At 46.7% G+C, this 25,443-nt stretch overlaps 1 protein-coding gene across 3 annotated transcripts in view; it reads left to right on the top strand.

The window, feature by feature from the left end:
• The window catches only part of trpm4a (transient receptor potential cation channel, subfamily M, member 4a), a 249,351-nt gene that overhangs the window by 129,023 nt on the left and 94,885 nt on the right, over positions 1-25,443 (top strand). For all 3 annotated transcript variants that reach the window (XM_084329502.1, XM_084329501.1, XM_084329500.1), the window contains one exon: positions 25,128-25,192. In XM_084329502.1, coding sequence (XP_084185628.1) covers positions 25,128-25,192 — 65 coding nt within the window. The remainder of the gene's footprint in view (positions 1-25,127; positions 25,193-25,443) is intronic.

Here is a 25,443-nt window from a genome sequence, read left to right as displayed (position 1 = left end):
GAACAAGCTCAGGGTCCAAGATGTCCCTGGCCGGAACCCACGTGCGCTCCTCAAGTTTCAAGTTTCAAGTTTTCAAGTTTCTTTAATAGTTGTCATACAGAAGTACAGAATACTTTTGTACAAAATGCTTCTTACTGTTGCGCTCCAGAGACTGTGCATGACAAGATAAGTATGAAATAAAAACATAGTAAAAATTAGAAGAAAAAAAAAAAAAAAGAGGTCACAGTGTTCAGTTTAGACATATGTACAATGTTCGTAGACGTAGTTACCATACAATATACAATACTGTGCAGTGTACTAATATACAATACTATATAGTGCAAGGCATAAATGGACAAGGTGCAGTTTAGGTACAATTCACAGTGGGTGTACGAGTTGTAGTGCAAATCCTTTATCAATAAATATAAAGTGTAAGTGTGTTTGTGTGGTCTAAAGTGTGGAGAGTGGGTGCTGCAGTGTGTTGTTTGTTTGAGTGAGTGTGTGTGTGCGTGTGGGTGTGTGTGCTGTGTGCATTTGATGGTTGTTGCATAGTGATTATTGTTCGTTTAGCGATTATTGTTCGTTTAGCAGCCTGATGGCCTGGGGATAGAAGCTCCTTCTGAGTCTTTCTGTGCTCGCCATAAGACTCCGGTATCGCTTGCCTGACGGCAGCAGTTCAAAGAGGCAGTTGTTCGGGTGGCTCGAGTCCTTAATAATTCTCTTAGCCTTCCCCTTGCACCGCTTGTTGTAAATGTTCTGGAGGGTGGGAAGCCCCCCACTAATTGTGCGTTCGGCTGAACGTGTCACTCTTTGTAGTCTGCTACGGTCTTGTGCAGTGCTATTCCCAAACCAGGAGGTGATGTTGCCGGTCAGGATGCTCTCTATTGTACATGAGTAGAAGTTCCTAAGGATCTTCTGACTGACTTGGAACTTCCTTAGGCGCCTGAGGAAGTAGAGGCGTTGTCGTGCCTTCTTCACAACACTGTCAATGTGTGTGGTCCATGTCAAGTCCTCGGATATGTGGGCTCCGAGGTACTTGAAACTGTTCACTCTCTCAACTGGTGCCCCGTCGATGCTGAGGGGGCTGTAGTCCTTGACCCCCGACCTCCTGAAGTCCACAATCATCTCTTTTGTTTTGCTGACGTTCAGGGAGAGGCAGTTCTCCTGACACCACTGTGACAGGTTCTCTACCTCTTCCAGGTAGGCCCTTTCGTCGTTGGCAGAGATCAGGCCCACCACTACTGTGTCATCAGCAAATTTGATGATGGTGTTGTTGTTCCGCTGTGCTACGCAGTCATGTGTGTACAGGGAGTAGAGGAGGGGGCTCAGAACACAGCCCTGGGGGGCCCCTATGTTGAGCGTGATGGATGAGGAGGTGCAGTTGCCGGCTCTTACCACCTGGGGTCTGCCCGTCAGGAAGTCCAGGACCCACTGGCACAGGTCATAGTTCAAGCCCAGGTCCCTGAGCTTGGCTATGAGTTTGGAGGGGACTATGGTATTGAATGCTGAGCTGTAGTCGATGAACAGCATTCTCACATAGTTCCCCTTCCTCTTGTCCTCTTGTTCCTCTGGCCCATAACCCTGCCAGTCCACCAGGTACTGTATACCCCTACCAACCCGCCTACTGGACAGGATACGCCGTACAGTATACACAGGTTGGCCATCAACGAATCGAGGGGGAGGTGGAGGTCTCTCTGCAGGAACCAACCTGCTCCTCCGAACCGGCTTAAGGCGGGATACATGAAATGTAGGGTGTACCCTCATCGACGAGGGTAACCGAAGACGCATCGTGACTGGGTTTATCGTGCAAACAATAGTGAAAGGGCCCACAAAACGGGGTGCGAGTTTGCGCGACTCCACCCGTAATGGAAGGTCGCGTGTGGAAAGCCACACCTGTTGGCCCACACGGTAGGAAGGCGCAGGGCGACGGTGTACATCCGCCAACCGCTTGTGCCGGGCCGCAGCACGCACAAGAGCCGAACGCACCCTCTTCCATGTCGCCCGAGACCGACGGATAAACGCCTCGGCAGACGGCACCCCCACATCCCTCTCCTGTTCAGGAAACAGTGGAGGCTGATACCCAAACTGAACCTCAAATGGGGAGAGACCAGTGGATGCATTGCACAATGAATTATGCGCATATTCTGCCCATGCCAGTTGGTGACTCCAAGTGGTCGGATTGGAGGAGGCCAAGCAGCGAAGCGTACTCTCCATAGACTGGTTTGCCCATTGCTCTCCGGGTGGAACCCTGATGACAGGTTAACCATCGCACCCAGTATAGCACAGAATGCCTTCCAAAACCGAGCAGTAAACTGGGGTCCACGGTCCGACACCACGTCCTGGCAGATGCCATGAATTCGGAAGACATGGTCAACCACCAGTTGAGCGGTCTCCTGAGCAGATGGCAGCTTGACCAGCGGAATTAAGTGAGCTGCTTTGGAGAACCTATCCACCACCACCATGATGACGCTGTGACCATTAGAAGGAGGCAGACCAGTCACAAAATCCATGGCGATGTGGCTCCACGGACGACTAGGAATGGGCAAAGGATGAAGCAGCCCTGGTGGTGACTGTTGAGAAACTTTGTTCCGTGCACAAACGGGGCAGGCTGCCACAAATTCCTGAATGTCCTTCATCATACCAGGCCACCAGAACCTTCTGGCCAAGAAGTCACGAGTTCTGTGCACTCCGGGATGTCCTGTCAGCCGAGAGGAGTGACCCCACTTCAACACCCGAGAACGAATGCTGTTTGGTACAAATAACCGACCCGGGGGCACCCCACCCGGATCTGGTTCCAAACGTTGTGCCCTCCGCACAGCAGAATCAATGCTCCATGTCACAGGAGCTAGGATCTGTCCTGCAGGAACAATGGGCTCAGGAGGACAGTCCTCTTCTGATCCATCATATAACCGGGAAAGAGCATCCGCTTGATATTTTTAGACCCGGGACGGTACGTCAGGAGGAAATTAAACCGAGAGAAAAACAGTGACCAGTGAGCCTGTCGCGAGTTTCTCCTCTGAGCACCCTGGATATATTCCAAATTGTTATGGTCTGTCCAGACTGTGAATGGGTGTTCAGCTCCCTCTAGCCAATGGCGCCACTTCTCCAATGCCAACTTGACCGCCAACAGCTCTCTGTCCCCAACATCATAGTTTCTTTCAGCCGGCGAGAGCCGACGTGAATAGTATGCACATGGGTGTACCTTACCGTCGGACGATGAGCGTTGAGACAGAATAGCTCCGACTCCAAGCTCAGAAGCATCCACCTCGACGATAAATGGCAGGGATGGGTTAGGAGTAATGAGGATAGGCTCAGAACTGAACCTTCTCCTAAGCTCAATGAACGCTGCCTCAGCCTTGGGAGTCCACTGGAAATGGGAAGGTGCTGTCTTCCTGGTGAGTGCAGTGATAGGCGCTACCACTGAACTGAAATTACGAATAAAACGACGGTAGAAGTTTGCAAATCCTAGGAATCGTTGCACCTGCTTGACCGAGACGGGTGTAGGCCAGTCTGTCACTGCTGACACCTTCTTGGGGTCCATTTGAATCCTCCCCTCAGATACAATGAATCCCAGAAAGGTCACAGAGCGGACATGGAAGGCACACTTCTCAGCCTTCACAAACAACCGTGCATCCAAAAGGCACCTCAAGACCTGCCTGACATGTTTGACATGGTCAGAAATGGACTTGGAGAATATCAGAATGTCATCTAAGTAGACGAAAACAAACTTTTCCAACATCTCCCTGAGCACGTCATTGATTAATGCCTGAAAAACTGAAGGGGCATTAGTAAGACCAAATGGCATCACCAGGTATTCGTAGTGACCATTATGAGTGTTGAACGCGGTCTTCCACTCATCCCCTTGGCGTATGCGCACCAGATTGTAGGCATTGCGGAGATCAAGTTTGGTAAAAATGGATGCCCCCTGGAGGCGTTCGAACGCCGAGTTCATCAGGGAAAGGGGATACCGGTTTTTTACTGTAATGCTGTTCAGACCTCTGTAGTCGATGCAGGGTCTCAGTCCTCCATCCTTTTTTCCCACAAAAAAGAATCCAGCACCCGCAGGTGAAGTGGAAGGTCTAATAAAACCGGTAGCCACAGCCTCCTTGATGTAGGTGTTCATAGCTGCGCTTTCGGGGACCGACAACGAGTACAAGGAACCACGAGGGGGAATAGAGCCCGGCTGCAATTCGATGGCGCAATCATAAGGTCAGTGCGGTGGCAGGATGGTGACCCTTTGTTTGCTAAACACCTCACTGAGGTCAGCATAGACAGTGGGAACTCCTTCTGGTAACGGGTGTGACTCCACGCTCATGATGTTGGTGCTCTCCATGAGGGGGTCAGCTGTACAAGTAAGCGAGGAGAAGTCCTCACACAGAGCCTCTAAACTGTCCTCCGCCAGAACCTCCTCACCGAGGGAGTCCCAATCAAACTGTGGATCCCATTCCAAACTCCCATCCTGATCGACAGATGGCTCGGAGTGCAATGGTTGAGAGAGTGGGCTCTGGAAACCAAGACCGCCCACTGCTTCAACAGGATCACAACCGCTCTCACTAAACTGATCATAACTCGTGGGTGACGGAGGAATTTGGAAACAACTGTGACGGCATTGGGAGCCCCACTGCATGACAGTGTCCCTCTCCTCACCCCAATTTATCTGTGGCTTGTGTTTACTAAGCCAAGAATGACCCAGTACAATGGGATACGTGGGGGAATCCACCAAAAAGAATCGAATGCGCTCAGAATGGTTCCCATAAGCAACCCGCATAGATAAATAATTGGTTCTTTTGGTGACACTGCCTGTAGCCAATGGCCGTCCATCAAGCGCTGTGACACTACAGGGCTTATGGAGGGAATGTACAGGTATTTTAGAGTTCTCAGCCCATCTGGAATCGATAAAACTGTCCACTGCCCCTGAGTCTAAAAAGGCGTTAACCTTAACAGACTGCCTATTCCAGCCTAAAACCACAGACAAAAAGGTTCGAAAGGGGGTGATGTGATGTCTCACTAGTGTCTCTCGGCCCACTAGCGAGACTGACCGTTTCCCTTCAGTTTCGGACACTCCACCCTCGTGTGACCTTTTCTCCTGCAGTACCGGCACCAGTCCACATGAGAACCAGTCTGCCTGGAGTCACGCACAGAAGTGCTGTCCACCTGCATAGGTTCAGACGAGCTGGCCACTGAAGGTTGTGGAGGAAAGGACGAAACTTCCTCCAGTGGGACACGAAAACGTTGGCCCCGCCTCTCACGCTCACGGTCTCTGATCCGGTTATCAATGCGTATGGCGGTAGTGACCAGTGTGTCAAAATTGTCTGGAGATCCCACAACCGCCAAAGCATCTTTAACCTGATTAGATAATGCGTTGGTGAACAAAGTGATGAGTGGTCCCTCAGGCCAGCCTGTAGCCCCAGCCAGTGTTTTGAAAGCGATGGAAAACTCAGCTACACTACTGGCGCCCTGGCGCATGCGCGTCAGCTTCATGGCGGCCTCTTTATCGTATAGTTCATGATCAAAAACGATCTCCATCTCATTCATGAGTCCCTGTGAGTCGTTTAAAACTGGGGCCTGAGCCCGTATGAGTGGAACAGCCCAATCAAGGGCAGGTCCCTCCGACAGGGATAGAATTAGGGCAACACATGAATCCTCAGACTGAAAACGAGAAGGCTGGGCTCTGTACACTATTTGGCATTGTGCCAGAAAACCACGGCATTTACCTGACTCCCCATTAAAGCGTGAGGGGAGCTGGACTTTAGCCTCACAAGATAATGACCGGGGGCCTGTGAGTAGTGCTTGAGAGACATTAGGTGGGCTCTGGTGAGGGGGAGGTAATTGTGCATTGGCTATGCGGTCAGCCAAATCACGCATGGCACTATCCATCTTGCGCAATCCTTCATACATCTCCCCATGCTGTTGCACCATGAGAGCTTGTTGTTGTTGTAATTGTACGATAGCTTCCTCATGTGAAAGCAATCCTTGACGCTGCACAGCTAGTGCTTGTTCGAGACCTGTGTTATCTGCTGACCCAGTCATGGCTTTTTCATTCTGTGAGGGCTGTGTGTGTGTGTGTGTAGGTCATGAGCAGATAACAGGGAGTCTTAAAGTTATCCATGAAATGGACAACCACTAGACTGCTTACGCAGATATTTTAGGAGAGGGGAAAGATTAAACAACAGAAAACAACCTTTACAGGTGGAAATCTCAAAGTGAGTAAGAAAATAAACCAAGTCCCAAAAAACAGGACTACTCTCAATAAAGAGGTATAGTATAAAAGTAAATAAGCCACAAGGACACCTCCTAATAAAGGAGTTTATATTGGAAAAAGTAAAACAATAAACCTCCACTAAGGGAGTTTATGTGTAGAATCACATGAGTAGCCTAAAATAAGAATGACTACCATAAAGCTCAATTCTGAATCAGAGATCAGACTACACTTCAATATAATGAGCGTGACCAAAAGGACAGCCAACACTAGGAAAATGAAAAAGCAGTTGACACTGCGATCTCCAAACTTAAATAGACTCCACATGGCCATAGGCACAGCTGCACTGCATCAGGTGCAATCAAGCCCACACACCTGCCGACCCATGAGGCAATTAACCACAGGGAACAGGAATTGACAGCTATCCCTCACAGAGAGGTGAAATAAAGCAAAAATAGACAGCTGTCCCTCACAGAAAGGTGAAATAAGGCAAAAACCATGACAGTACCTGGGAGACCGTGTCGTCAGTGGACCTGTTTGTCCTGTATGCAAACTGCAATGGGTCCATGGTACTAGGGAGGGAGGCACAGATGTAATCTTTGACCAGCCTCTCAAAGCATTTCATGACCACAGAGTGCCACCGGTCTGTAGTCATTTAGGCCTGCTGGGGAGGAGTTTTTTGGTACAGGGATTATAGTGGACACTTTGAAGCAGGCAGGGACCACAGACTCGGCCAGGCATAGGTTGAATATAGTGGTGAACACTGGGACTAGCTGATTTACACAGGACTTGAGTATTTGTCCTGTTATCCCATCTGGGCCTGCAGCTTTCCTAGTGTTTACCCCCATAAACGCTCTTCTCACGCTGTGTTCCGTCAATGAGAGAGTGTGTTCCCCCCCGCCACGGCAGCTGGCGCGTCAGTGACGTCGCTAGCCGGTGAGCTAACGTTGGCACTGCTCGCCCCAAACGAGACGTAAAAGGAGTTGAGTTAATTCGCAAGAGAGGCATCGGCACTCACGATTGAGGAGGGGCTGACTTTATAATCAGTTATCGTTCGTAATCCCCGCCATTAGCCTCCTGTGTCGTTCTGGGCCATCTGTGTCTCTTATCTTATTTGCATATCTCCGTTTTGCAACCCTCACTTCTTTGCGCAACCTGTAAGCTGATGCCTTATACTCGTCCATATTTCCCCATGCACGACCCGAGTTGTAAGCAGTGGTGCGAGCATTCAGGGCTACTCGGATGGAGTTGTCAACGTAGCTAGGCTAGCAAACTGGACTTCAGAATTACCAGCAGGGGCTTTAGTTTTAAGGAAAGGACATGAATTTGTCCAGTGTCCTCTACCACGGCAGTAGTTACAAGGGGGAACAACAAAGTAGTTTTTCTTTCCAGTTAAACATTATGGTGCTCTGCAATCTTTATCATATGCTCTAGTGCACTGCTCCAAAAGCCTTTCAGAAGGGAACTGGATAAAACGTTCTACAAGATCAGCCATGTTAACTAACAAAATACAACCTTACCAAGATAAACAAAAGCATTAAATTAGTGCTGATGGTAAATGGTGTGCACCAAAAGACAACCACAACCAAACAAGATGGACCCCTCAGCCTTGTTCTAGAATATCTAACTAACTAACTTCAAACCTGGTCTTACTATAATACCTTACTAACCAACTATCTAAGCTCAACCCTGGTATTACTAGAATACCTAACTAACGTAAGGTTATGTATATAACCAAGTTCTGTGAGTTATGGTGACGCTCAGCATCATACTGCACTGTACTTCACTTCGTGCACAAGCACTGAATAAAGAATTCCACCATGTACCTTTACATCCCAACATTCGTCTGGCCACACCCCCATCCGCTTACCTTCATAAGCTGGTGTGTGGTCACCTACTCGCCTCCTTCCCAAACTTTCACCACAAGGCGAGATCAAGGGCCGCAGCGGCGTCTGATGCTGAGCGTCACCATAACTCACAGAACTTACGTTCTGTTTCGTTATGGATCTCGCTCAGCATCATACTGCACAAGGGAGGCTGAGCGAGAGCCATAGCCCGACAAATGTACCCCGCTGAGGCCCCCCACAACCATCAGACCGGGGAGGACCGAGCCCCCCCGACCCTCCCTAATGGAGGATACCCTCCCTATTGGAGGCTTACGGGAGGGAGACGGATCCGACCGTGCCAAGAGGATCTCAAGCAACTCAACACACAGGGTGAGCAGACCGTGGCTTGACCCCACGACTACACACACGCACAACCCGCATGCCACCAGGGAACGAACGGAAGAAACAACCTCGTTACTGCCCCCCAAAATCACGGGGTCAAGAGCAAACCCAACCCTGTGGCAAGGCTGTAGCAGCGGAGCGCGAAGGAAGACCCAGACCCACTGAAGGGACTGGATCCCCCGGAAAAAGGGGGCCCAGAGAGGTCAATGACGCCAGGCATCAAGACCCCACCAGGCGGTCACTTAGTGACACCGCCCCCCACATCGCCAGCGTATTCGGATAAGGCCCCTCCAAGAGCGGGCCCTTTCCCCCCAATAGCACACCGCCTGGCACACTGACTCTGAAACGCAGGCAGTCAGCATGGCCGTAAGCACTCAAAAAGGTTAACCAACAGAAGCAGGCAGCGCACCGGGGAAACCAGGCAGCAGGCTGTAACCTGAGCCTGGAGCACTGCGGACGAGACAGGTGCCAAAGGAGTCAGCTGAAACAGCCCCCCCGGCGGAAGGGGCGTATGCTGGCGTTGTTGGTCACCATGACAAAGCCTCCATTAAAAAAAAACCACCCAGAGGGGTCGAGGCAGAGAAGGCTGACATGATTGGCAGACGTCATGAACGTGCAGGGGCACACTCAACCGGGCAACCCGGGAGTTGACACTGCCCCAACATACCAGGGAATCAACCACCCTCTTGGTACAGACGGTGGTTGTTTCTATAACCCCTCAAGAAAAACTCCAAAACACACCTGCGGGTATACACCAGCTATACCGCAGTACAAGTGTTTCAGTTTCCAAAAGGGTTATCCCAGGCCTACGGTATCAACAAAACTTTACTTCGGACTGGGCCCGGCGGCTCGGGAAGCACAGGGTTACCAGAGGAGGTCCAAAAGACCACCCCAACAGCCCCCTCTTCGCCATGCGTGAGAGAGGAGCGAAGAAAAGAGAACCAGCCCCTTATGATAGTGCAGAGTACAACATGTACCCAACAAGGGTCTCCATAACGCCTAACCTTGTGACACCCGGGCCGACCCGGCATTTTTCCCCCTGAAAAAAGCCCAAGTCCCTCAGGGTACCTGAACAGCAGATCTGCATCCCCGGCGGACAAACGGGTTAACTGACCTGGACCAGCGTGACCAGAACCAGTCCCGTGCCCTAACCACGCCGACATGCCTACTCCAGGAGAAGGGGCAGATATGCGTGTTGATCTAAAACATGAAAAGAGGGCGCCACCCAGACGGGCCGGTTTGAACCGTGCTCGGTGGCCCACCCCAAGGGCGTGAGACCCCTCTACCTATGTTCTGATCTATTCCGTTAACATCCCCCAGATATGAACGAGAATTCATCGAGACAACCTAGTAAACTGGCGCTCGGAAGAGACAAAACTCCATCCCAGTTGCCCTATAAAAACGCTGTTTTATTAACAAGCATCCAAGGCGCACTTAGCCCCTGCGTGATTCTTAACAGAAACACACCGAGCCAGCACTATGTATGCGTCGAGACCCAAACACATCAATGGATAGTCTAGCAAGACACCAAACACTGTTCCTCCAAGTCGCCTGGGAGAACGACACGGAGCCGTCGTGCTTCATGTTCCTTCCTCTTTTTATTCAAAAAAGAAAGAAACACAGACTGACATGAATCCCACGTGACGCAGCTGAGGGTAATTTTTTTTTACATTTTTACATCCCACCACCCTCGCCATAGGGAGGAGACGGAAATCCCCAGAGAGACTTCCCACGCGAGCTGTATAGATTGAAAAGAATATATTGCAACATTGAGCTATGTAATACTTGGGTTAGGGCTCTCCGAGGAGGAGGCACTGAACCAATACACACTCAATAATCGAATTGAATCGAATACACACACAATAGAGCAGAACTCCTTTTTGAAGTTCTACTCACCTTGACAATCTGAGGAGGAGGCTCTGAACTCTGAGGAGGCTCCCTCACAGGGAAGGAGAGTCCGAACTCACAGAAGGCCAGAGGAGGAGCTTCGTGAGGAGGAGCTCTGACAACTCCCTGAAACAGATCCATAACATGGACCTGAACAACCCACGGAAGTCTTACCAACAGAGACGTGCTCAGTGACGTACTCTATGGCGGGGGAATTTCCGCGGTGCACACGCCCAATCTTCCAGGGCGTGGGACCAGGAAAACATCCCCCCCCCCCCTCTTACCCTGTAACGTGCCGAACAGCAACGTAACAGGAACCTTGAAGGACAGGAGGTTTTAACCCCTGACCAATCAGAAAAGGGGAGGAAAGGATTACCAGTTCACCCCTTTACGACCCCACACCCATGATACGATGTAATGACAAGTAGAGCATGACACAGTCATAGCCCGCTACATGAAGCATCGAAAAGCCTCACATAACTCATGTGCTAACCTGCTATCTGATTTTTACTAAGGAAAAAACACAGAACAGAGAGGGCCCCCTTTAAGAGCCCCGGTACCAGACTTACATATGTGCTTCTGTGGGCCAAACCTAACCCAGTTGTAGATCACAAGACACACACAACCCTTCATCACAACAAAAAATGGCAAAAGTACACTCTTGCTACAGAGGAATGCCGTTTTTCATAACGAGAGAATACAGAATCCTCGATTACGTATTGGCCACAGGCCTTGCCAAGCACACATGATAAGTAACCAAACAATCTTTTCTTTAGGAAAAAATTGTTTCTCAAGCGGAAAGCACAACCCCAGCAATTAAGCAGAGGGTTACATCGTATCCCCACAAACACAGTGACACAATATATTGTAAACAACATGTCTGAGAGGAGGGTGGGGAAGCCCCAGGGAAACCGGGGGGACCACCCCTCCTTCCTTACCCTTGATACGACCAAGTTGAACAGGTAACCCTGTTAATATGTGAACACACTGTTCATTGTCATTACAGGCTGAGAAAAGAATTCATTCCTCAATCACATGTCACTAAGCATAGCTTCATAGGTTAATTAACCCCCTTAGTTGTGAGTTCACGTTACATGAACACACATGTTCTCATCACAACTAACCAGATCATTTTTACACATGTAAACAACAACCCGATTTCTATGGAGAGAGAAGCTATACCAGTGACAAGACAATTCACACACAACACGCGTCATATCCTCAATGTATTGCAGCAACACATGTTTTGGAAAACATCGTTATTACAAAACATTTAGAAGGGAAGGAAAGAAGAAGTGTTTAAAGTCCGGTCGGGACCTTCCTACCCTGAGCGCAGGCCAAGAGAACTGCAATCTGGCTAACGGGACACCGAAGTTTAACACAGCATCTCCTGTGTCGGCGACGAGGGTAGCGTCGCGGCGCCACCCAGCCGCTATGTTTCTCCATGTTGACGCAGTCCTCGCTGGCAGGTTCGACTAACATCCTCTGTCAAAGATGACGTCGTAGTCAGAGTGTTTAAGGCATGTTATAGTCATAGAAAACGTTCAACAGTGTAGCATTAAGCTAACAGCCGTCCGACTGATTACTTAGCTGAACGTTTACTAGCCTGGTAACACAGCGAGCTAACGCCGCAGCTAACAGCTGACTGGCTAACACAGTAGGCCACCACTAGCACGCCAGCTAAGCAGCTATCCGACTGATAGCAACAAGCTAACGTTTACTAGCCTGGTAAACACAGCGGGCTAGCGCCGCAGCTAACAGCTGACTGGCTAACACAGTAGGCCACAACTAGCACGCCAGCTAAGCAGCTATCACCTGAACTGTACACAACGACATAACAAGCCACACTTCAGACAGGCTGCTGTCCAAGTCCCTCCCCTAAGAGGGAAAAGAAAAAGAACGTCAAACACAGTTTTCAACGGTGATCCAGACATACAGCGGGGCCAGCACAGTTCCCATTTCGGGCTGCAGCCGACTTTGAGCATGGAACTCCCGATAAAGAAGATCCTATGCCCACATTTCCTCGTTAGGGTATACTTTCATTTTTATATGAAAGGTGGGGCCTGCACGGGACAGAGAAGCATCCGCTCGAGAATCCTGGGTTCACCAGGACCTGGTCGCGGCCCACTAGATTAACCATCATGGGCGTCAGACCAAGATCCTCCGACCGCCGTTTAAGCCGAGCAGAGGACCCCAGCCTGGAGTCGGCGTTTCGTAAATTGTTAGCTAACCCCCACAGCATCAACAACAACCAGAGCTCGCAAGCAAAACAGTACGTACCCCATCCTGGAAACAACCGCTTCTCACAACAGTCGGTGCTTCCCACAGTCCAGCTGTGTGGCCGGAGGGCAACCCCATCCAGCCGCAGCAAGGAGGACTGTAGCTGGGGAGCATGTCAGCGGCGTGAGCTCCTAATACGAAAAAGCCGTTGAAGGTCAGAATGATCATCATCTTCCAGACACTCCAGTAACGAAGACAATATCGCCGTATTTTCTCGAAATAGTGAGAGAGAAAATAAAGATATGATGTCAACGTATCTTCCCGTTCTTTTGTTTTCCAACTTTCTTCTACTAACAACCTCGTCAAGTGGGGATCTACCGAAGGCACTTCCTTGTGGTGAAAGTGAAGAAGGAGGCGAGTAGGTGACCACACACCTGCTTATGAAGGTAAGCGGATGGGGGTGTGGCCAGACGAATGTTGGGATGTAAAAAAAATTATTCAGTGCTCGTGCACGAAGTGAAGTACAGTGCAGTATGATGCTGAGCGAGATCCATAACGAAACAGAACTATGTTCAACCCTGGTATTACTAGAATACGTAACTAACTAAGTTCAACCCTGGTCTTACTAGAATACCTAACTAGCTAAATAACTAAACTGGTCTTCATGCCGGTACTGATGATGGGCAGATTAAAACACTTTACTCAACTGACCCAGCCAGGCCCCCAGCAAGCTGACAGCCCACCTAGACATTCCTGAAGTGTTCCCAAGACAACCGCTTTAACCACCCTCCCCACCGCACAAGAGCGAAAACTAAATTACTGCTCTCATAGGGAGAACCAGTCACTTAGACCTACCAGGAGGGGATATGTGGTTCCTAACAAGAAAAGAAAAAACATGGCCATTCTCAAGAGCAACACATGGACCAGCACTTACCTAAACCCTAATATCCACCAGATAAGAGAACCAGACACATGGACCAGCACTTACCTAAACCCCAATAGCCAGATAAGAGAACCAGACAAACTAATAGTTTCCAAACACACCTAACCTAGGGATACAACACGCTTCCCATCTCCCAAACAAAACCCCAAACTGCTAAATAGGCAAAAGGAGAACCAAGCAAATGCATGATAGTCCCAAAGTTGACCTTTACATTTACATTTTACATTTAGTCATTTAGCTGACGCTTTTATCCAAAGCGACTTACAAGTTCTGTACGACAAGCCATCAGGAAGGGCACAACTCTATCAGCTGAGTAACAATGTTCATCAAAGTGTTGAGTGCTACAGTGTAGGTTCGTTTATTAGGACAAGTGCATGACAGTATGGTTAGTTAGGGTTAGATTTTTAATTTTTTTTATTCAGATAATGGTTGAAGAAGTGCGTCTTTAGTCGGCGGCGAAAGATTGGACGTGTTTCGGCTGTCCTAACTGGGGTGGGTAGTTCATTCCACCATTGTGGGGCAAGGACTGAGAATAGGCGACTTCTCTTTGATGACCCTCCCGGAGCTTGGATAGGAGTAGTTCTGAGGTGGCCAGAAGATGCAGAGCGTAGGGGTCTTGAGGGTGTGTAGTTAGAGACCATTGACCGGAGGTAGGCGGGAGCGGTTCCCTTTGCCGCACGGTATGCTAGGTCGAGGGCCTTGAAGCGGATTCGTGCAGCAATGGGGAGCCAGTGCAGGTCCCTAAGAAGTGGGGTGACATGGGCCGACTTCGGTAGGTTTGAGATCAGGCGGGCCGCTGCGTTCTGAATGAGTTGAAGAGGCTTAGTGGCAGTGGCCGGGAGGCCAGCGAGCAGTGCGTTGCAGTAGTCGAGGCGGGAGATGACTGTTGATTGGACGAGGAGTTGGGTGGCTTCTTTTGTCAGGAAGGGGCGGATCCTTCTGACGTTGCTCAGGAGGAATCGGCAGGTTCTGGTTGTCGCTGCGATGTGAGCAGAGAAGTTCAACTGGTCGTCGAGGACAACACCAAGGTTCTTGGTGGTCGGGGACGCGATCACAGCTGCATTCTCGACTGTGATGGAAAGGTCGGTCAGGGGGGAGGATTTGGCCGGCAGGTGGAGCAATTCTGTTTTGCTTAGGTTCAGTTTGAGGTGGTTGGTCGTCATCCAGGCGGCGATGTCGGACAGACAGGCCGAGATCCGCTCAGAGACGTGGATATCTGAGGGAGGGAAGGAGAGGAAGAGTTGAGTATCGTCGGCATAACAATGGTAGGAGAAGCCATGAGACGTGATAATGTTACCCAAACAAATAGTACCACTCAGTACTCCAACCAAAGATGCAATCAAGCACCTGAATCCAATATGGCACCAGAGAGAGAGAGAGAGAGAGAGAATACTGGAATGGCCAAACATATATACTGTATATAGACAGCAGGGCCCAGGTTGCCCAGGTGAGCTGATGACCCTCCCAACAACAGAAACTAAACAGGAAGTTCGGTAGGCTGAGTGGGAGGGCCGTCACACGATTTAATAATTATTCTATGTTTGGGGTTTGATATTTTTAATGATTGGACCTTGAGGTTTTGGCAGATATGTCTTTAATTCACTATGATGAATACTAGAACATAAATGATATAGGCTGACATAAGTTATGTCTTCATAGTTGTATGAAGACATAGCACCTCGCTGCAGGGTGGTGTGTTTGTGTGGATCGAGCCATTTGTGTGACATCATGCTGTGAGCTTTGTAACCCCTCCAAATCCTTTGTCTTCCGCTACGATTATCCAAACTAATACAACATTAAAAGAGAGTAGCAGGAAGACACAAAAACTAAACTAAAATCTGCTTTGGTTTGTTAAAGGGATACATAAATGATCTATATCTGTAAATCTATTTATAAATTATAGATATCTTTGTAATACCTTTCTACAGAAGGTTTTACAATAATCCTTCTCTGTCCTTTGAGACGAGATAAAACACTTCTCGTATTTCTGATTTTGTTCAAACACACAGGTGACAGGGGAGACTAGGTCAAAGTCCTTTGAAAGGCTCTGCATTAGAGAGGTGTAGATGGGGCTTGGGTTACATAAGGTATTATATGCTTGCATTCACCTGAAAATGGAGCCTGCCTGTGTGTTACCCAAACAAAGATTACTCAAGTCTTAGAGAAGACAGTTTCTGTGTCTGAAATCTGTTCACTACACATACAACTCAGACATTAATGGGGAACTACGGCAAATTTAAGAATTCATACATGTTATTCCTGTGGTCTGTCAGTCCAAAAATATTGGTGAACACAAACAACTCTCTCCCAAATCTAACAAGTGTGAATTCACAATAGCTGCAACCTTTTTTCGATAAAATAAAATAAAATTTCTTTGTAAGGCCCGACAACACACGTTAATGTCCGGCCCATGGGGACACGTCTTCTTTAACTCATTGACAGCCGGGGATTAGACGGGCCCCGTCTAAGCACTGCCACGCTTTAAAAGATAGGAGTGTGTCACCTTGTTTGTAGAGCTATAACTATATTCTATATTATAGCTATGGATACAATACTATGGCCCATTTAACATAAACTATCTATCATTCAATATGTGAAAAATAATTAATCTTTCCATCCATACGTTCCTGTGTTATACCGTGGTGAATATAAGTATAGTTATAGCGTTGTCTGGGGTAATTCCCGAAAGGCTGAGTAATAGCCATATGCGTCAATTCTACTATAAACGTTGCCGTTTCTTGCCTGTACACACTACTATCCCGAAACCAATTCTATATCATAGGTATTATGTTTCATCATGAATGCATGAAAGGGGGGGGGGGGGTCGTTTCTGATTATTTGATTGGCAGTAACGGCATTCGTATTGAACACTAAAAACGCTTAGCAGCCCGATCGTTATATAAAAACATTGCATGATCAAGCCAGAATTGACGTCAGATAGTCCGAATAATGAAAATGGATATTCCAATTGTTTGATCGCCATCTGGTACATCCGATGTCCATTTGGTCCACGACATAACCCACCGCAACATATGGATCAGGGATATTTTATGCGCTTCAATGCAACCGAGAGGACCGCTCCATTCGCCCGACAAAGAAAAGTGCCCCCGGAGACATCTGGCCATTACACAGGCCAAAATACAAGGTTTCAAAGGGTGCTCGATACCGCCGTCTAGCTGGATGCGGCCGGTATTGCACTTTGGCAATCTCAGACTCATTCCCTATGGTAACACCAAGGTCCCTGGATAAATAATGAATACAAATATCGGAAAAAAGGAAAAACGATCAAATAACGAGTATACTCGTTGTTGGCGTTCAAGCGTTGGCTCCCAATAACAAGTAAACTCGTTGTTGGCGGGGAATGAGTTGAACAAGTCAAGAAGAAACACACACAATAAATCAAGAATAAAAAAAAAACACCATGAAATCCAAAATAAAATGTAAAATAAATAAATGAATGCACTCCCAACGCACTCCCAACGCAAAGGTAAGGAAAAATTCACTAAAAACCTAGCAATAGGAAAAAAGCACCACAGGCAATGTGGAGGGGAGAAACCTTTGAAGGGCCGTTCAAGGGGGGATCTCCCTTCTTAGATGTCGGTGATAGTAGTGTTGCTATAAAACAGGCGAAACAGTTGGTAAGCATGTACATATACGTGTAATGAAACACAAATAAGTGCATGCAATAGCAACTGGGGTACATAAGAACATTTTGAAAGATTGAAAATAGAGCTGATGACGGATTTCATTTATTTAAATGACCACATCAAACAAGAGGTGGACGCGGGCAAATACTGCGGCATGGTCATGCTGGACCTACAAAAGGCCTTCGACACTGTCAATCGCACCATTCTGATTGACAAGCTAAAAGCAATTGGTTTTGATAGTCTATCAGTGAGCTGGATGCAATCCTACCTGGAGGGGAGAGAGCAGATGGTGGAGGTAAACGGTACCCTATCCCCCCCCCCTCACAGTAAGCTGTGGTGTTCCACAAGGAAGCATACTAGGTCCGCTACTGTTCCTAATTTATGCAAATGACATGTTGTCAGCTTGTGACTGCAACTTGTTCCTGTTTGCGGACGACTCAGCCCTGCTGGTCTCTGACAAGAACAAGTTACAGGTTGAAAAAACCCTCAGCTCAGAACTAGACAAAATCTGCATATGGCTCGCTGATAACAAAATCATTACACATGGGCAAAACAGAGTCCATTCTCTTCGGTTCAAATAACAAACTCAGCAAGACCGACGGCTTCTCAGTTACAGTGGGTGACAATATTGTCACAAGGAAAGAAGATATTACCTACCTGGGTTCCATCCTAGAGGCAAATCTTTCCTGTGACAAAATGGCATCCAATGTAATAAAAAAAAGTCAACCAACGAACTCGATTCTTGTACCGGATCTCCTCACTGGTAAACAAGAATACCCTGAAGACTCTGGCAGGAGCACTCATTCAAGGGTACTACGACTATGCTTGCACCTCATGGTACCAAAGCACCTCAAAGGCGCTAAAAACAAAATTACAAACATCTCAAAACAAACTGGTCAGACTACTGCTTGACCTTACTCCTAGAACCCACTTCACCCCTGCCCACTTTGACAACCTAGGATGGCTTAAGGCGCTCCCATAGTCCAGCAGACTGTACACAGAGCAGACTCCGCGGACGTCCGCGCAGACTCTTGAGCTTTGATCTCAGCGGACAGCAGACCCACAGGTGCGAAGCTCCAATTTTCTGACGCGCGGACATCCGCGCCGCTGACTTGGTGTCACACAAAACGCTGCTCTGCGTTTTGGTTGACATCGAACTGCATTTAATGTGACGCCGATCTGCATTTTACTCTGAACACTCGCTCCGTGCCAAGAGAGATGTTTGAATGGCTTTTCTAAATGAAGTGTGTAAAATTGCCAGTTTTATTTCGAAATATTGGAAACGGAGATAACATAGAATGTTATCTCCGTTTCCAATATTTTGAAATAAAACTGGTGCTTTTATTTCATGCAATGCGTGTCTTTTCAGCACCACGCGCGCTGTCCACCTCAAGCCTATACGGTACATTGCATCTCGCTGCCTATATACCTGTTATTCAAGTGCGTAAAACTGCCCGTTTTATTATCGAAATATTGGAAACGGAGATAACATACTCTTTATTTTGACATCGGATGACGAGGACATGACAGAAGTTGAACAGCGTGGGGACAATTGTGTAAACTGGCGCGTGACATCTAGGAAATTGGTCCACGGAGGTCCGCTCGACTATGAAGGCTCAAAGAGTCCGCGCGGACGTCCGCGGAGTCTGCTCTGTGTACAGTCTGCTGGACTATGGGAGCGCCTTTAGAGTAGACGACAGAGTACAGCAACTTGCAATGGGCCTGGTCTACAAGATACACTACACGACCAAGGTACCCATGTACATGTCAAAATACTTCCCAAAGGTCAGTGAATACCACGATCACAACACCAGAGGGAGCTCCACAAATCATGTTAAACCCAGATTCGGCTCAAACAAGGGACTAAACACGTTTCGCAATTATGCCACATCAATGTGGAACGCCCTACCCAAAGCTGTAAAGGAATGTGAATCACTACCCACTTTCAAAAACACTCTCAAAAAACACCTACGGGAGACTGCAATTCGAAACTGGCCCCTGTAAATGTCCTAACACAACCCCCTCCAATGTACAGTAAATTACCAAGTATGGTCTTGTCAATATTCCAATGTACAGTTTTGTTTGTACAGTTGTACAGTGTCCCCCACCCACCCCTCCTACCCAACCCCCCCCCCCCCCCCCCCCCCAACCACCTCCAATGTACAGTCCCCCCCCCCACCCAACCTCCTCCAATGTACAGTTTCTACGTCAAATGTATATACTTTTTTTTTTCTGGACTCTTTTTGTATCACAAACAGTACTGTATTTGCAAATCTGGTATGTCATAAATGTATAGATGTAGCAGTACTGACTATCTGTATGTCATGTATGTCATATATGTTACGATGAATTGAAAATGGGGGACCCTGATGTAAACAAGACTAAAGTCTTTCTCTGGTCTGCATCCCCTTAACAATTGTATGTATTGAGCTGTACTGTACTGTACCCATTCTGCAATCTGTTAATAAAGTTTTTAATCAATCAATCAATCAAGAGAGGATCGCATCCTCCCGGCCATCACCACGGGACGTCCACCCATTCACGTCCCATTGCTATGCCCCCTTTTAGCCAATTGGGATGAACACACACACACACACACACACACACACACACACACACACACACACACACACACACACACACACACACACACACACACACACACACACACACACACACACACACACACACACACGTAAGACACAAACTTGTGATGTCATCAGGTTCCCTCTTTAAGTGTTGTACGTGGTCCATACTAACTGTACTGTAATCTGTAGAATGTACAGTAGCATCTGAAAATGATCACTTCATTAAAACCACTCTGTGGCACCAAAGCTGATGCACAGCTCACATCACATTGTTGTTGATTTCTATCCCATCACTGGTACAACTCTGTGCTCTCATGGTGTAAAGTGGTTATTGTATGCCCTCTAGTGGCCAAGGTCATAGTTGCATAGATCGTGGCTTTACATAAGCACTGTATTTCACATCAAGCAGCACACAGGAATATTGAAAGTAAAAATAGTTCTATGGAAAAGAAAAAGTTAAACAATTTATGATACTATGTATCCCTGTCGTCCTTTCTACTTTCTCAATGAAGCCAAATTATTAGGAAAAATCATTTAGCAATTTCAAAGACTCAGATATTGATATTGCTATTGATTGATGGCGGTCAATGGTCATACTTTCGATCTGAGCATGAATGTATTCTATCCAATCGAAATGAATGATAGTGAAATATATTGTACCTAATGATACAGTCTCTGCCACAGTTAGTCTGAACAGCCCATCTGCCTTCAAGGATAGGAAAGGGCTTGGCCTAATCCATTTAAACATACGAAGCCTCCTTCAACAACATAAGTTAGACCATCTGAAAATTTTAGTATCTCAGGCTGATCCTGATGTTCTGGTTTTATCGGAAACCTGGTTAAAAAAATCTGACAATGACTCATCTGCAGCTTTACAGCACTATAATTTATATAGAAGCGACAGAGCTGGCAGAGGGGGTGGGGTTGCAATGTATGTAAAATCCTGTTTGTCTGTTTCAGTATTGAATACCATCACAGTTCCAAAGTGTTTCGAATTACTTGTGCTGAAGGTTGATTTGGGGCCTTGTAACTCTTTAGTTTTGATTGGTGTCTATAGGCCTCCCAAAGCTGAGGCTAGTGCTACTGATAAAATTATGGATATACTGTCATTATATTCTAATTCAGAGATGCTAGTGCTGGGTGATTTTAACTTGGACTGGCGAAATGCTGCTTCTAGTTACCTGAAGGAGGTGAGTGGTAACCTCTGCCTTACTCAGTTGATTACTGAGAGCACTAGACCAAACCCTAAAGATCATGCTAAATCCACTCTCATTGACTTGATATTTTCTAACAGATGTGACAGGATCTCTGCTAGTGGTGTTTTTGATTTAGGCATTAGTGATCATTGTCCTACATCATTTGTGTTAGATCCACAAAGCTGCTGAAATCAAGACCGCGTATTGTTCAAAGGAGAAATCTTAAAATCTTTAACCCCCAAACCTTTTTGGAGGACATTGCTACTAATAATAGTCTATGTTTAGCAGGGTCTGATAATGTGCAAACTGCACTGGATTCTTTTATAAAGACATTTAATTGCTTTGTAGATAAACATGCTCCTTATAAAAGGACTAGGATTAAGGATAGGGTGGCACCGTGGTTCTCAAGTGAGCTGTCAGCATTATTTTCTGAGCGGAACTCTGCGTGGTTATGTGCTAGACGCACTGGGGATACGCAAGACTGGCTTTCCTTCAGACAACTTAGAAATAGAACTACTGCAGCTGTGAGGAAGGCTAAATCTGATTACTTTTTAGACTTAGTCTCGAATTCCTACTCTAACCCAGCTAAATTCTGGGGTGCAGTAAACCTGTCAAAAAATAACCCTGCTACATTGCCATTGTGTATTAATGTGGCTGATTGTAAAATCTCGGATCCTCAGGAAATTTGTCTTGCTTTCAATAAACACTTCATTGAGGCTGGGTCCTTATTTGACAGGTTGTCTACTGGGCTGGCTCCACTGGATGTTGACTCTGACCCTAGCCCAATCTTCGATCATGCCTCGTGTGTACCTACATTTTCCTTCCAGCCATTTTCATCTAGTGAAACTCAATATCTTGCAATCCATAGACCCTAAGTGTTCTACTGGTGTGGACAATTTAGATTTTTTTTTTATAAAACTGGCAGCCCCTGTCATTTGTGAGCCATTGTCACACATCTTTAACCTTTCTATTGCATCTGGCATAGTCCCGCAAGTGTGGAAATCTGCCAAGGTGCTCCCCTTGCATAAAGGGGGGGATAGGGATAAGATGGATAACTATCGTCCTATCTCCAAACTATCATGCCTAGCCAAAGCACTGGAGACCTTGGTAAACAACCAATTAAAAACCTTTTTCTCAAGTTGCTCAGTGCTAAGTACTCACCAATCAGGTTTCAGAGCAAATCATAGTACTATTACAGCTGTTACTTTGGTCACCAATGACATTATTTCAGCCCTGGACAATGGGAAGCATTGTGCAGTTCTCTTTGTAGACCTCTCAAAGGCGTTTGATACAGTAGACCATCACTTGCTTTTGAATAGTCTAGCTAGCATTGGCCTGGATAAAGCCGCTTGTGCTTGGTTTCAGGACTATTTATCTTCAAGGTGTCAATCTGTGAATTCAGGTAACTTTCAATCTGATTTCCTGCCATTGTCTAAGGGTGTACCACAGGGTTCGGTATTGGGGCCGGTCCTCTTTACAATCTATATTAATGATATTGTTTCTAGTCTTTCAGCACTAGCAGGTTGTCAGGCTCATCTTTATGCGGATGATACAGTTGTCTACTGCATTGCGGATACTGTTCAGGAAGCTATTGTGAACCTGCAGCTTGCGTTTGACACTCTCCAAAATGCTCTAGCTAAGCTCAAGTTAGTGCTTAATGCTAGTAAAACCAAGTCTATGATGTTTTCTAGAGCCAGGGTTATAGATTATGACATGCTACACCTAACAACAGCAAATGGTTTGTATATTGAAAGAGTTAGTGAGTATAAATATCTTGGTATATGGCTGGATGATAAACTTTCTTTTAAATTCCATATAGATAACCTAGCTACAAAATTACGGCAAAAGATTGGTTTCTTGTACCGTAACCGCGCTAGTTTTCCTATGTTCTGTAGGAAAATAATTGTACAGGCTGTTTTTTTGGCGATATTGGACTATGGTGATGTCATTTACAGGCATGCGTCTGCGTCTACATTAAGGCCTTTGGATTCTGCCCACTCTGCCCTAAGATTTATTACGGGTGACAAATATGATACTCACCATTGTCTTTTGTATGAGAGGGTAGGCTGGCCATCTCTCTCGTTGCGACATAGTTATCATGGGTATCTTTTTATCTACAAAGCAATTATTGGCAAACTTCCACGTTATATTACATCTTTGTTGGTCTGGAGTGCTGTCACCTACCAAACTCGTTCGAATGATCGGCTTGTGCTCAGGGTGCCTCGAGTTCGGTCTGAGCTTGGAAAGTCTGCCTTCTCCTACGATGCTCCATACACATGGAATACCCTGCAAAAGACTCTAAAGCTCGGAACATTCCCGTCATTCATGGAGTTTAAAGGCATTGCACTTGACCTATGTACTGAATCATGTAATTGTTTTTAATCCATCATTGTAGTAATTGTAATTCATTGTAATTATTAACTGTTACTTATGATATTTGTGTCCTTTGTTAACTCGTCATCACTGTAAATGAGGGAAACCTCAGTGCTTTCACGAGTATAAATAAAGGTTTGAAATGAAATTTGAAAGACAACAGGTATCTACAGCATTGCCTGTCTTCGAGTTTATATCGTGGATGAGATGAAAGAGCACTTCAGTTACATATTAACCCTTTCTCTGCCACGCTTATATCCATCCTTATACCATCCTCTGCCGGCTCTATTTGTCTATGGAGATGTTCCCCTTCTTTGCAGGGCTATAACTTTTTAAATTGTATTGCTAAATTGACATTACTATGGCCCATTCAACGTCAAGTATCTATCGTTTAGGATGTAGCAACGTTCTACTTTTTCATTCACATATTCATACTAAAATACGGTCTAAAGTATAAATATGTTTTTATCGTTTTCTGCAGCATTCTGCAGTGAGTTATAGCCCTAAATACATATATTAGATCATCAAATGTAGTTTGATACCGATTGACGTCAGATACAAATTTTCAATTGTACAAGGTCCTACACGTCATGCCTCATCATCTGGTGACCGGAGGGGGGGGGGGTTTATAAGTCCGTGGCCGACGTTAAATAATTTATTTAGTATGGGTGATATGTTGATCGGAGCAGTGTGTATGTATAATAATAATCAAACACGCTGAAACTCACCGCAGCTTCCTCGTAGCGTTGGGCGATCAGCGTGGAGCAGAAAGTTCGCTATTATGGGATGTCGATCTAGTTGGTCCAGTTCCAGGTTGTATAATACTATATACGTCCAAATTATGTTGTTTATCGAGTTATTGGCAACGGATCGCTATCCAGTGTATCAAGCTGGAGTCCCGCTAGCGATAGCGAGTGGCTGGACGAAATATGGGTGAGCACCACTTCCTGCCGCTCACTTCCGGTTTTGGCGATTCGCCGATCGGCCACCAGATGGCGGTCTTGAACCGTTGGAGAGTTGAGAGGAGATCAACAGCAAGTCTCAAGTCTCCGTGGGTGAAATATGATTGCCATGACAGATTTTTTAAATATTGATCTCAAAGACGCTGTACGACGTCATTGGCAGATTAAGCATGGCGAGCAATGACGTCTAAAGTCGTCCTTGGCGATTAAAGGGTTAAGATGGGAAAATTCAACTTTGCATCCGGTATTGTTATACGATTCCATAATTACTGCTGACCCAACATTAAACAATCAACATACTGTACTGACCTATTCCAGAAATGGACCAATAATTAACCAACTTTTGTTTCAGCATGTTTCAGCTGGCTCTTGTGCTGTGCTAACAGGTGTCTCTCTTGTCTCCTGGCTCTTGTGCTGTGCTAACAGGTGTCTCTCTTGTCTCCTGGCTCTTGTGCTGTGCTAACAGGTGTCTCTCTTGTCTCCTGGCTCTTGTGCTGTGCTAACAGGTGTCTCTCTTGTCTCCTGGCTCTTGTGCTGTGCTAACAGGTCTTTCTCTTGTCTCCTGGCTCTTGTGCTGTGCTAACAGGTGTCTCTCTTGTCTCCTGGCTCTTGTGCTGTGCTAACAGGTCTTTCTCTTGTCTCCTGGCTCTTGTGCTGTGCTAACATGTGTCTCTCTTGTCTCCTGGCTCTTGTGCTGTGCTAACAGGTGTCTCTCTTGTCTCCTGGCTCTTGTGCTGTGCTAACAGGTGTCTCTCTTGTCTCCTGGCTCTTGTGCTGTGCTAACAGGTCTTTCTCTTGTCTCCTGGCTCTTGTGCTGTGCTAACAGGTGTCTCTCTTGTCTCCTGGCTCTTGTGTTGTGCTAACAGGTGTCTCTCTTGTCTCCTGGCTCTTGTGTTGTGCTACAGGTAGTGGCAGTATTGAGATTCCAGTGCTGTGTATGCTGATATCAGGAGAAGTATCCATGCTTGAGGTAAAAGGACACAAACAACGTGATATTACTGCACTCACTGACTCTGCTAGTTACAAAATCCTGGAGAGAGCTGTGTGTGTGTGTGTGTGTGTGTGTGTGTGTGTGTGTGTGTGTGTGTGTGTGTGTGTGTGTGTGTGTGTGTGTGTGTGTGTGTGTGTGTGTGTGTGTGTGTGTGTGTGTGTGTGTGTGTGTGTGTGTGTGTGTGTGTGTGTGTGTGTGTGTGTGTGTGTGTGTGTGTGTGTGTGTGTGTG

Source organism: Notolepis coatsorum, assembly GCF_963971535.1.
Source record: "Notolepis coatsorum genome assembly, chromosome: 14".
Taxonomy (NCBI): domain Eukaryota; kingdom Metazoa; phylum Chordata; class Actinopteri; order Aulopiformes; family Paralepididae; genus Notolepis; species Notolepis coatsorum.
The sequence above is the reverse complement of the archived record's forward strand: the minus strand, read 5'-3'. Positions and strand labels throughout refer to the sequence as shown.